The following is a 14188-nucleotide window of genomic DNA, read 5'->3' on the forward strand; positions in this document are numbered from 1 at the left end:
AAATATCTTATGAGAGAAGAATCAAGAATCAACAGAATTATACCCACATTGATTTATCAATAAAATATTCTTTTTTCTTCAGATTTTATATATGGTTGATTTATTTTCCATATGTTTAAAATTTATTGCGAACACACAATATAATTTTCAATTCTAAAAAATTACTATATTTAATTAGAAAAATTATATTGCCATAAATGGTGTAAATATGTTCTTAATATAGCATATTTAGATATTTTAACCCCCAAAATAAAAAAATTGAATGTAAACTTTGACCCGAAGTAGTCGGGCTGTAACGTCATTTCCCTCCATGTTAAACCCCTATTTCTCTTGCTCTTACAAAAAAGAAAAAAAAAAAGAAGCAAAAACCATCCAAAAGCCTTATCCCCTCATTCTCTCTCTCTTTTCCTCAATGAACTTTCACTTCTTACTATAATTTTTTTCAAATTTCACCTCCAATGGCTGGCCTTTCCATTCACCTGCCTTTCAATTCCAAATTCAATCTCCCAATTCCTTACACTTCAATTTCTCGGTCCATAGGCAGTGTAAAGGCGTCAGTTTCATCACAGCCGCGGAGAACCAGAAGGAAAAAACAGCAACAACATCAGCTGAAGACGGTCGACGATGACGGTTCTATGGCTTCTGGAACGGAAAAAGTGTTAAGGCTTGTTTTCATGGAGGAATTGATGGAGCGAGCTCGAAATGCTGATTCTGCAGGTGTATCTCAAGTCATTTATGATATGATTGCTGCGGGTCTCTCCCCTGGACCTCGTTCTTTCCATGGATTGGTTGTTTCTCATGTCCTTCACCGTGACAATGATGGCGCAGTAACTCCCCCACCCTCTCTTGTTTAAATGCTGAATGTCAACATCTGCCTACTTCCTACAAGCTTAATTTTGTTTAATTCTTAGGATATGTTATTTAGTTCTCTCATTCAACGCTATGCTACTATTAAGATACAATCCGATATCTGCTTGGTGAAACTTTTAGTGAAATACATATTGAATGCCTATGTTAAGTATAGGCCACTGGAATTACTCAGAATTGCGTCATCGTCATACTTAATAATTAGAGGCTTAGCGCAAGCAACTACTGATTGTTTCCTAGTGCTATGATTTAATTACAATTTTATTAGCGCCGTTGAGTACTTGATATTTTCAAGACAGACAAGCACACTGACATATGAGGACTAAATTTCACTGGTGATCATCCAACTTAGAGTTTATCACACAAAAGACATTTTTCATTACATAAAAAGTCATCTAACTTAAAGTTTATCATAGAAACATCATTTTTCTGTTTTTGTTTCATAAAAGTCATTCAAATTTGGCTTAGTTAACTAAACAGTAAATCATAGCTGAATTTTAATATTTTATATCAGAAAGATGGCACGAGATAGTCCAAAATAAGTTAAGTTACATCTAGGATAATTTTAGAAGCCTCCGTCCAAGTTTTGCTTTATAATTTTATCTCTGTTGTGGTTTACTATATTATGTTTACTTTCCTTATTTTAACTCATTATCATTAATTTAAACAGTACAATTTGACTATTTTTCTCTTTACTAATGTACTCATTTATATAGTGAATTTTATAAACACATTTTTAAAATTAAACAGAAGAGTCGTTGTTAGAGTATCTAACAATTCGATGACAAACACAATATCTTAGAGCTTGATATGTTTTGTGGCTTCAAATTGTTACAAAAATATCAATATAATGAGCTAAGTGTAATTTCAAAAACAACAAAGGGATTGGTGTTATGAAGAGAAACTTTGGAGAAGATCTCCGTAATTGGTCCATTACACTTAATATGTTTTATTAACTTGACTAGCTATTTGGATTGCCATGTCATATTTCCAGTACAAAATATAAAAGTTCCGGTGAGATTTACTTTATAATTAACTTGGCCAAAGATGGATGACTTTTATGACAAAAAATAGAAAAGTGATTTTGTGTTATAAGCTGTAAGTTAAATGATTTTCATGAGACAAAATAGAAGAGTGGATAAAGTTCCAGTACAAAATATAGTAATTCAGGTGATATTTACTTTATAATTAACTTGGCCAAAGTTGGATGACTTTTGTGACAAAAAAATAGAAAAGTGATTTTGTGTTATTAACGGTAAGTTAAATGATTATCATGAGACAAAAAATAGAAAAGTGACTTTTGTGTGATAAAGTTGTATGACCACCGGTGAAATTTACTATGTATATGAGCATGTTTTACTTTGTTTCCTTTTCTTCTGATTTTCCAATTAGAAAATTTGTCTTCTAATTAATTATTTAAGCTTGATTGCCACCCTTGTCTAGGAATTAAGCTCTCCTTTTTGGTATATCCTGTACGTGTAAACTCTTCTGCTAGTAAAGCTTCTTGTGTATTAATTTGTTTTATGCCAGCTGCATTTCATTTAAGCTAATATTACTGAATCTGACCATACAAATTTTAGTGAGACTAGAAAATGAATTTGGACACACTAAATGATAGGGTAACCATGGGATTGAACTCATCTGATATCCTGCAATGGCAGATGCATGCTCTTAGAAGGGAGTTGAGTGAAGGTCTTCGGCCTCTACACGAAACATTTTTGGCATTGGTTCGTTTGTTTGGTGCCAATGGTCTTGCTATGAGAGGCTTAGAGATTCTTGCAGCAATGGAGAAATTGAATTACGACATTCGCCAAGCTTGGCTAGTTCTTGTTGGTATAGTGAAAGCAAGCACCTAGCTTGATTTGTTGCATTAATTTTATTTACGTTCTCCATAAACCATTCTTTCGTTGAGTTTTAAGTTTGTATTATCCTTGGAGCAGAGGAGCTTGTACGGAGTAATCATCTAGAAGATGCCAACAAAGTGTTTCTCAAGGGTGCTGAGGGTGGACTCAGAGCAACTGATGAGATCTATGATCTCCTAATAGAAGAAGATTGCAAAGTAGGAGATCACTCAAATGCGTTAACTATTGCCTATGAAATGGAGGCTGCTGGCAGAATGGCTACTACCTCCCATTTCAATTGTCTTTTGAGTGTGCAGGTACTTCTAATACCACTGTATCTTAACTCAATGTATCTTTCTCTTTTACCGGATAAGAAGCTTAATTTTCAGTATATTGAAAAAAGAAAATCCCACTAGAAGTGTTATTGAGGAGAATATTCATTAATTGCAGAAAAAGGCTGCAGCATCTCTAAGATTTTTTTTTTTTAGATTTCTTTTTTTATGATGATAAAATCCTATTGCAACACATTCCGTACAATTATGATCTTCTATACAAACTCAAGTTGCACATCATATTGGGTGTGTTCGAGCTTGAAGCTTAAAAAGAGTATGGATCATGGGTTTTGATAAATTGGAATTTGGTCATTGGTAATTGCATTGGATTCTTTCATTACTAGAATAATATATTATAGTGCACATTTTCATGTTATATCAGCCTCTGAAAATGTAATTTTGCTAGCATTCTCATTGATGGAGAAACTTCTACTGAATGTTGGCTTTCAAAAGTCGCAAAGTGTGTAGGTATATTTGGAAATCTCTAGGTTTATAAATTTGAGTTAAGCAAGTTAATCGGGGGTGATTTGTTTAAGTTAGATGACAATAACTTACGACCCTTTTGCTCCTTCTTGTTTCAAGATTAGTGGAGCTTCTTTCTATTTAGGCGTTCTTGTTTAAATGATCTTCAATTTTTTCATGTTTTTTTTATCAACTATTGAAAGAATGTTAAAACCAAAAGAGGTAAACCGGCTGAACGTATGAAATCCTTGACTAATTTTAGTTACAGTAACAGTGGACTTGTTTATTTTATAGGTTTCTCTAATTCTTGTTTTTTATTTTCCAGGCTACCTGTGGGATACCTGAAGTTGCTTTTGCAACATTTGAGAACATGGAATATGGTGACGGTCTGTAGTTTCTTTCCCTTGTCAAGCTTGTAGTTGACCCACTTTGATTCCTTCATTTGTGCTTGAGCTAAATGCTTTCAGTATTTGCCTGGGTTGTGATTCTGGGCAGAAAATATGGCTTATTTGTTATATTTTGGATCAATAAGTGCATAAATGTTTTTAGGATGCATCTGAAGTTTAACCTTTAACTCATGTGAAGATTTTCATTATAGGTGACTAAAATGAGGTTGCTCTGAATTGGATCAAATAGGAGATTGAGTAATAATAATTCTGTTATTTCTGAACTATACAACAATGGGTTTGCCAGTTTTGGGTTGTAAAAAGAAGTGTGTATACATCGGCTAGGGAAGAGTCTTCAAGTTGTTAAAAGTGGACTGTTTGACTACAGAACTCCTTGTCTTCTCCCTTGTTGGCTTTGCTAAGGTCTTGTTTGGTAGTGCAGTATACTGTGGAAAAGTATTTCTTTCAATAGTACTTCCAGAGGAGATTAAGCACTTCATTAAATATTTGGTATGGTTATTTTTTAAAATACCTCTATTGTCCTGTAAAGATATGGCACCTGAGCCTAACTCAACCCAAAAGTTAGCTCATGAGGGGAGGTTTGTCCAAGTCCATATTTCCAATTTCTCATCCCTCTACCGATGTAGGACTTCTTAACACTCCCCCACACATCCAGACCTCAATTGGAGCATGGACACTTACAAATGGGGGCTCAACATCGGTGAGCAATAAATTGGGATGTGCTTGGCTGTGATACCACTTGTTAGGATTGAAGTAATTAGGTGTCATGTGGAAGCTAACAGAGCAAACCTTGATAGACTATGAGTAAGAAGACAAACGAGAAATATATCAAAAGAGATACAAATATTTAGAGGTCGTTTGGTAGAGTGTATAAAAATAATGCTAAATAAAGTGTATTAGTAATACTTGCATTAGCAATGCGCTTGTATTAGTTATGCTTGCATTAGTTATACATAGATTTTTTTATGCGTTGTTTGGTTTGATGTATTAAAAAGTAGCATGCATTGCATAAAAAAATTAATTTACAAAGATACCCTCCACTATTATAATAGAAAAGATGTAAAAAAGGTTTTGAGGGGCAATTGAGTCTTTAATTAAGTTAATGCATGCATTAAAACCATTGCATTGCTAATACCTAGAAATTCATGGTATTAGCAATACACAACTTAATACACAATAGAGTGTATAACTAATGCTTGCATTAGTTATACATAGGTTGGAAAAGAGTACCAAACAAGGTACTAGTAATACACAAGGTTAATGCATGCATTATTTTTCCTAATACACTCTACCAAACGACCCCTTAATGTGGTTCGGTCAACCGACCTACATCCACAAGAGGAGATGAGCAATTCACTATATAAAAGAGAGTACAAAATATCGAGAGAAATAACCTCATACAATTCACTCAGAATTAAAAGAAGTGCACACAAGTGTTAACACTTGTGTCTCACAAATTCTCCCCCTACACAAGACTTTCAAATCCCCTAGGATTACATTGTGAATGCTACCAAGATAGAAGGAATAAATTTATATTTTTAGAGTCATAAACCTTTTCCTACAAGAAAAAAGACTAGCCAAATATGGGACCTTTGTGTTTTCCTTTTAGGGAAAGGAAAATCCAATTATGCTAGGAAATCAGGGCAAATACCTAACAATTCTCCCCCTTGGCATGCATTTATGAAAAAATAAATTTGCTCCACCCTCTTCACATAATCTTCAATAGGTTGAATCTCCTCGGCAAAAACTATGTCTCGACACAGAAAACCTTTCTGAAGAAATTTCTCCAACAAAAATCTTCATTACTATCAAATAGGTTGCGGCTAGAACTGAAACTGCCACGATGAACACCCGTTTTTAACCTGGCTCAGATACCATGTAAAGATATGACATCTGGTTTAACTCAACCCCAAAAACTAGATCATGAGGAGAGATTTGTCCAAGTCCACATAAAGAGACCAATTTCCCATCCCTCTACTGATGTGGACTTCTTAACATGTCTCATATAATATTATAATTAAAAAAAATCTACACTTGGATTTGGCAGTGCACAAACTGTAATGCTGCCTATAATTTTAAAATTAAAAGTGGCTTGAAAAGGTGCATTTTGGCCAAAACCTCTAGAAACTAGAAATGCTTTTTAAAACAATTACAATGCGCTTGAGAAAATGCACTTTGTGCCAAAACACTTAATAACTTTAGAAACTACTGCCGTAAATAGCATTGACTTTATATAGGTTAAATGTCACAACCCAAAATCTAATGTAGCGTGATGCCACTTGTGCCCAATCTGGTAGGCGAACCAAATTTCATTTTCAATCAATTTTCGGTTAATAAGCGAAAAAGTATTTGTGGGAAACATTAACAAGTCATAAACAGTAGTTCCATAATCAATAAGCGCGGAAATAACAAGGACACCCCTAAACCTGGTGTCATGGACACGAGAGCGACTAGAACATGAATATAAGCCTGAGAGAAATCCAAATGTCTAGGAATAAGAAAAGACATAATAAGTAGGGATAGACGGGTCTGGTGCTGCGGATCACCCCGATAGCTCACCCGGGAATCTCCAAAAATCAACTATTGAATTAAGTGGGTCTGTGTGCTATGCAATCCCATTAATGAGGGAAAATTTCACTCTTGAGATGCAAAATCTAATCCAGTTAATCCACTTGTTGCCAAACCCCATGTCTTTTAGAATTTTTAGGAGGAAATTTCAATTGGCATGGTCATAGGCCTTCTCAGTATCTAGCTTGCACAGGATACACGGTTTCTTCTGTTTCACATTAGAGTCTACCAACTCATTGGCCAACAAAGCTGCACCCATTATCTGTCTGCCTTTCAAGAAGGCCATTTAATGTTCCACTAATTTGCCTATAACTGTTTTCAACCTATCAGTTATCAACTTAAATATGATTTTGTATACCCCTCCTATCAAGCTGATTGATCTAAAATCTTTCAACTCCATTGTTCAGGGGCTTCTATGGGTTTAGTGCTATGAATGTGGCATTGAAAGACTTTTCAAAAACACTCCTTTGGTTGGAAATTCTGATTGGTCCGCATCAGATCCTCTTTTAAGATATCCCAGAATGTCTTGAAGAAATTCATAGTAAATCCATCTTGCCCGGGGGCCTTATCTCCATCACTCTGCTTGATGATCTGTACCACCTCTGCTCTGTGAATGGTCTCTGGAGCCACTCTTTTTCTTCCATAGAGATTGTAGGACATCCTTCCAGGTCAAAGGAGGGTCTCCATAGTTCAGAATCTGAATACAAATTAGAATAGAAATCTATCATTGATTCTTTGATTTCTTTGGGTTCCTGAACTTCCTCATCCCTCACCATGAGTTTGTCAATTGTATTATATCTCCTGTGACATGTAGCCACTCTTTGGAAGAATCTAGTGTTCTTATCTCCTTGCTTTAGCCAAAGGGTTGTAGACTTTCTGTTGGCTAGTTCAGAAAAGGTCTTCTACTCCATTCTTTCAGCTTTTTCTTTAGCATTTTAAGCTTGAACCTCAACCTGAGTACCCTTCAACAACAAAGCTACTACTTTGACTTCTATTGAAACCAAGTTGGATGAGATGATTGTCCATCCTCTCGTACCATGCCTTTGCACTTGTTTTAGGCCATACAAGGCATTCGTTAGGAGATAAACTCAATCCTCTTTTTTAGAAATTGAGAAACCATCGGGTTGCTCTAGATAGATCTCTTCACCAAGCAAACCATTCAAAAAAGCTAATTTGACATCAAGCCGATGAATCTGCCAAGAATTATGAGATGCAAATGCAAAAAGAAGCTTGATTGTGTCAATACTTTGCTACTGCAACAAGTTTTTCTTGGTAATCCACACTATATTGTTGTGCATATCTCTTCACCACCAATTTAGCCTTGTTTGCTAATTAAGCCATCAGGATTGAGTTTTGTCTTGAAAATTCATTTTATGCCAATCACCTTGCGTTTTCTATGCCTATCTCCGAGTTGCCAGGTTCCTTTCTTCTTGATTATGTCTAGTTTAGCTTGGATAACTCTCCTCCATGCTTGAGTGTCTTGTGCTTCAATATAGCTTGTTGGTTCAAAAATCACCAAGTTACACCGCCGATAGACATCTTTTAAGATTCTGGTGCCTTGCATTGGTACGCCATCCACTAGTTCATTTTCCACAAGTTGGGACTGCTCTTTGAAAATATAAGAATAAGAAGTTTTCTGATTTTTCCAATCCCAAGCAGTTGCTTCATCAAACTTCACTTCTATGCTGAGAATTAGTTTTTCTGTTTTCAAGCAGAAAATCCTTTAGCCTTTGGATGATGAACCACAGCCCATTAATATGCCCTTCTGAGCCTTGTTGTCTTGTTTGCTCCTCTAAGGTTTTAGAACTTGACAATAACATATACACCCAAAGATTCTGAGATGGTGTACTGATGGTTTGTTGCCACATCAATCTTCATATGGAGTCAGGTCCTGCAAGGCCTTAATGGAAAATCTGTTCAGCAAATACACTCAGGTAGCTACCTCTGCCCAAAACTGATTTGGGATTTCTTTTTCAAGCAAAAGACACCTGGCGTTCTCCATTACAGTCCTGTTCTTCCTTTCAGACACGCCATTTTATTGTGGCATGTATGGTAATGTCAATTGGCGTTCTATACCTGTGCTATTACAAAACTCTACAAACTGAGTAGAAGTATATTCTTTCTCATTGTCAGACCTTAAAGCTTAAATATCGAGATCACATTGATTTTCTACTAAAGCTTTAAATTGTTTAAATGCATTAAAGACTTCACTCTTCAGTTTAATAAAATAGACCCAACACATCTGGGTGCAGTCATCAATAAAGAGGAGAAAATATTTGTTACCACTCCTGGAATCTGTTTCATTAGGCCACACACATCCGTATGAATGAGTTGAAGTTTCCGGTTATTTCTCCATACTTGATTTGCTTGAAATGACAATTTGTTTGCTTTCCCAGTTATCGGTTTCACTTTCTTTTTTTTTGAACTTGGTAACTTTAACTTGAGCATTAGAAAAAATTTCAGGCATATTTTCCACCAACTTCCTTATTTTTTTCATCCCTGCAATGCTTCTATGATTGAAGTGACCAAACCTTTTGTGCCATAGGTTTGTACATGTTTGTGAAGTATCAGTATAATCATGCTCAGTTTTTTTTCTCCCAATCAACTGAAAAAGTTATGTTGCTCATCTTGGCACAAAATAATTCTACTCCAGAAGCGTCAGAAACAACACATTTGCAATTCTTAAAATGCAGTGAGTAATTCTTTTCTGACATTTGTCCAATACTCTATGAATTTTTACTCATATGAAGTGTGTACAAAACACCAGGAATAGTTTTGATACCTGAGATTGTTAAGATAGTCACTGTACCTCTGTCTTTGACTTCTACAACAGTACAACCTTACCATTTCCCACTTTTACTTTGGATTTGTAAGTATCATCAAGGAACCTAAACATTTCAGCATCATTGCACAAGTGATGTATGCAACCACTATCCAGAAGCCTAGAATCGGAGGATTCATTTGTTGAAAAAGTATAAAACTGCAAACCGTTGCTCCTCATGTGCATCAATAACTTCTGCTAGTTGTGCTTGCAAAGCTCCAGGGGTCTTTGTTTTGGATTTGCAAACCTTGGATATGTGCCCCGTCTGCTTACAGCTGCCGCTAGGGGTGTTCACAGTTTGGATAAAAATCGATCCGAATCGAAAAATCGAACCAGACCGATCTAATTAACTGATTCTTATTTAATTTAGTTTGGTTTGGGTTTACATTCTTAAAAAGGAATAAAATTTGATTTGGTTTGTTCAAAATAACTGAACCGAACTGACAAATTATATAATAATATATACATTAACTCTAATGAAAAGAGTAAGGTATGATGCGTCTTTTATTTGTAAGGCATCTGAGAGCCATACTTACCATCTTTGAGGGCATTTCAGGACTACATGTTAATTGACAGAAAAGCTGCCTCTGCCCAGTTAACAATGTGCATAATATGCAGCTTCTAGCTAAGAATCTAGGGTGTCAAGTGGCATCACTGCCAACTAAATACCTAGGAATGCCTGTTGGAGCAAAAAACAAAGAGCTAGAAGTGTGGAGTGAGGTCCTGGAAAGAAGTGACAGGAAACTAGCAGGATGGAAGAGTCACTATCTGTCTTTGGGTGGTACATTTACTCTTATCAAATCAGTCATGAATGGCCGATCTACATGTATGATGAGTCTATTCCCCATACCAGAGATCATAGAGAAGAAATTAAACAAGGCAAGAAGAGTTTTCCTATGGCAGGGCAACAAGGAAAAGAAGGGGTACAAGCTTGTCAAATGGGATATGGTAACCCTTAGCAAACAACATGGTGGGCTGGGCATAAAGAAGTTAAGGACAACAGAATGAAAGTTTACTGAAGAAATGGTTATGGAAATTTTGTTGTGAAGATATGGCACTATGGAGGAGATTCATCTCACAAAAATACGGGCTTCAGAATAGCTGGATTACTGAGGAGGTGACTGGTACCTTTGAATGCTCTGTGTGGAAAACAATTAGAAGATTGTGGGTCTCTTTCAATAACAAACTGAAGTACAAAATAGGTGATGGGGAAATGACACTATGGATTGGGGAAGAGGATCTGAAGACTAAATTTCCAGACCTATTCATCTTGAGCTTGCAACAGATGGATAAGGTGGCACAAGTATGGAGTCCTCAAGGGTGGAACTTAATTTTTAAGAGGGCACTAAATGATTGGGAAATCAACAGAGTAGCATTCTTGCTCCATACCCTAAATGCCTTCCTAGGGACAGCTTTAGGCCCTGATTTGCCAATCTGGAAGCTGCATAGCAAGGGGTCCTATACTGTGAAATCATGTTACTGGAGTTTGAATTCTAGACAGACAATGACAACAAAATGCCCATGGAAATTGGTTTGGAAAGTTAAAATACAACATAAAGTCTCATGCTTCATCTGGTTGTTGATCAGGAGAGCTTGGTTAACCCACGAAGTACTACAGAGAAGAGGTATCCAGATTTGCTCAAGGTGTTTTATGTGTGAGCAAGAGGCAGAGATAAATAGTCATTTATTCATGCATTGCAAAACAACAGCAAATCTGTGGAACATGTTCTTTTGTATACTTGGGATAAGCTGGGTAATGCCAAGGACCTCATTCGATATGCTGCAAAGTTGGGAAGGAGTGGGGAGAAGAGGATCACAAAAAGATTGGTGGAGAAGTATCCCAACAAGTGTTTGATGGACATTATGGAAAGAAAGAAACGAAAGAAGCCATGATGGGAAAGCTAGCAGTCTTCAAAGATCAAGATGAAGAGTATAAGTTTTTTGTATTTTTGGTGTAAACAAGATATAGTGGGGGAGATAGATAGCTTGGTTAATTTCATAGAACAATTGTAAAGTTTCTATCTAGACTTCGTAATGAAGTATACTCTCTAGATTGTAAATCCCACCCCGTCAGCTTTTACCTGATGGGCCTTTTGGTGTGAATGTACAGTTACCATTATCAAAAGAAATGGTGCGTCTTTTATTTGAGCAGCAATATCAGTAGCTTGTGCATTATTCAGTAAGTTTATACTGTTTAGTACATTGGATAAGCTAACAATATATGCATGAAGTTAAACATAAGTTGAGTTATGGATTAAGAATTATAAGAACCAAATAGCATGAAGACAATTCATTTCCTTTTGAATGAATTGTTTTTTTCTCTTTTGAATGAATTTTCTTTTATTTTTGTGTAAGATTAATAATCGAACCAAACTGAACGGTACGGTAACAACCAAACTGATAAATGTATATTTGGTTTGGTTTGGTTTTGAATAATTTAAAAATCGATTAAATTGGTTTGAGTTTAACTAATAACCGACTCAAACCGACTCAAACCGACCCGTGAACACCCCTAGCTGCCGCATATAACATGAAGACAATTCATTTCCTTTTGAATGAATTGTTTTTCTCTCTTTTGAATGAATTGTTTCTTTTATTTTGTGTAATATTATTAACCAAACCAAATTGAACCGAATGGTAACAACCAAACTGATAAATGTATATTTGGTTTGGTTTTAATAATTTAAAAATCAATTAAATAGGTTTGGGTTTGGTTTTAACCAATAACCGACTCAAACTGACCCATGAACACCCTAGTTGTCGCATATAGCATCAACTCTCTGGTAAAACAAAAACTTGCCTAAAACTGAATTGACGTATAAAAGCACAAAAAACTCATTAAAATTCCAGCATATCATTAACATGGAGAACTACCGAATTTATACAAAAAAAAGATAAACATTTCCTATCTAGCAGCCACTTACAAAGTGGATAGAAAATTGAACAAGAAAATGTATCACTAACAGCCATAAAGGGCCACTAACTTAAGGAAATTAAGGAACTAAATTTGACCTAGTCTTTTGCAAGAAAATAGGAAGGTAGTAGACTGAAATAAGTAAAAAGCAGTAAAAACAATAAGATGGAAGTAAAAATGCCAATTGTCTAACATTACCATTGTTTTATTGAATCCTTTAGGTATTTTTTTGTGTCGCATAACTTCGGTAGCATCTAGAGCTGTCAATATGGGCTAGTGTTTTGGACGGCGAGAGGCGACAAAAGGCGACAAGGGCCTGCCTCGCCACTCGCCGCTCGCCTTTTTGAATTAAGGCGCCAATTAATACCAAAAATTAAAATTTTTAATTGCACATATAAATATCCAAAATCTTAATAACAATAACATATATAAGCAAATATTTAAATTTAATAACTAATAGTGAACAAGCACTGAGTGAGTGAACAACTATGTTCACTACCACACTGAAAACAGAGCACAGTAGTGAGTGAAAAACAGAGTAGTGAAGAAGAAGAAGAAGAAATGAAGAGAAGAATTAGAAGAGAAGAAGAGAAGAACTGAAGAAGAAGAAACGTACCTGGCAGCAGTCACGAAGCGGCGAAGGAGCAGTAGTTGCGAAGTCAGTTGAAGAAGAAGGTCGCGAAGTTGGTGTTTGCAAAAAGGAGGCAAACACGAAGGGAACGCGACTGAGGAGAAGAGGAGGCAATCGCAAATGTGGAGTGTTTGCAAAAATACCCCAAAAAAACCCTAATTTTGGCTTTTAATTATAAATCAGACCTTAAAAAAAAAAAAAAAAGGCGACGCCAGCCTTGTCGCAAAAGGTTGCCAAAGGGCGCCATTTTCAACTCGCCTCGCCTCGAGGCAAATAGGCGAAAGTGCCTCGCCTCGCCTCGCCTTATCGCCAAAGGCGAAAGGCGAGCGCCTTTCACAACACTGATATGGGCTAGGCCCGTTGGGTCAGCCTGGCCTAACCCGTGATTTGATAGGGTTGGGCTACGATTTTTGGAGCCCATTTAAGAAAAGGGCATTTTAGCCCGGCCTGAATAAGCCTGTCGATTTGTGGGGCTTGAGAAATATGGATAGGGCTGGCACGTGGGCCAAATAAAAATTAATAAAAAATAAAAATAAAATAGAGTATTAAAAATGACAGGAGTCTACACTCAAAATTTGTTTAAAGTTTGAAATATTACAATTTAAATACAAATTATATTTATAAAAATATGTATTGCATAAAATAAAGTTCCTAAAAATTCTAGGGAATCGCTACATATGTCATAGCCTATGGAATATTATCATAGTTTTTGTGTTTTATTATGATCATTGGAAAACAATTAGGTTAATATTACTATTTAACTATTTATGTTTTTACTTGAAATCCAATTTAATAAATATTATATAGATAATTTTATTTGTGTATTTGATTAACAAGTAGTAACACTAGTCGATATTTATGATGATATTTTTAAATTATAATTTAATTTAAAAAATTATAAAAAATATACTTTTAAGAAAAGAGGGCTGACCCGGCAATGCCCGTAGCCCACACACTTGTGGGCTGGGCCGACCATTTTCTGGCCCACATAAAACATGGGCTAGCCCAGCCTGGCCCGTCAAATTGCAAAGCTTGTATGGGTTAGTCCGGATGGGGTGGGCCAGCCCATATTGACAGCTCTAGTAGCATCCCTCGAATTCATCCATCCTATATTTATTTAACCCCTAGTATTGAGAATGGCTCACAAATGCCTTTCATTAGCCTTTTGGTTTATAAATACCTTTAACGTTGCTCAAATATACCCCTATAACTAACAGTTCTGACCTGGTCAATTTTGGCACTTCAAACAGCCATGTGGCATTTTTATAAGCTTGCCACATGTATTTTTTTGTTTTAAAATTAAACCTTCCCATTTTTTAAACCCAACCCACTTTGACAAATTAAG

At 35.9% G+C, this 14188-nt stretch overlaps 1 protein-coding gene across 1 annotated transcript in view; it reads left to right on the plus strand.

The window, feature by feature from the left end:
- Positions 1-429: 429 nt before the first annotated feature.
- LOC125838337 (uncharacterized) overlaps positions 430-14188 on the plus strand; it is a 30658-nt gene continuing 16899 nt past the window's right edge. Inside the window, exons 1-4 of the mRNA XM_049517396.1 lie at positions 430-827; positions 2529-2700; positions 2808-3025; positions 3828-3888. Coding sequence (XP_049373353.1) covers positions 459-827; positions 2529-2700; positions 2808-3025; positions 3828-3888 — 820 coding nt within the window. The 5' untranslated portion in view covers positions 430-458. The remainder of the gene's footprint in view (positions 828-2528; positions 2701-2807; positions 3026-3827; positions 3889-14188) is intronic.

This window comes from Solanum verrucosum, unplaced genomic scaffold, assembly GCF_900185275.1.
Source record: "Solanum verrucosum unplaced genomic scaffold, falcon-dt-bn FXZP01000150.1, whole genome shotgun sequence".
NCBI classification, from domain to species: domain Eukaryota; kingdom Viridiplantae; phylum Streptophyta; class Magnoliopsida; order Solanales; family Solanaceae; genus Solanum; species Solanum verrucosum.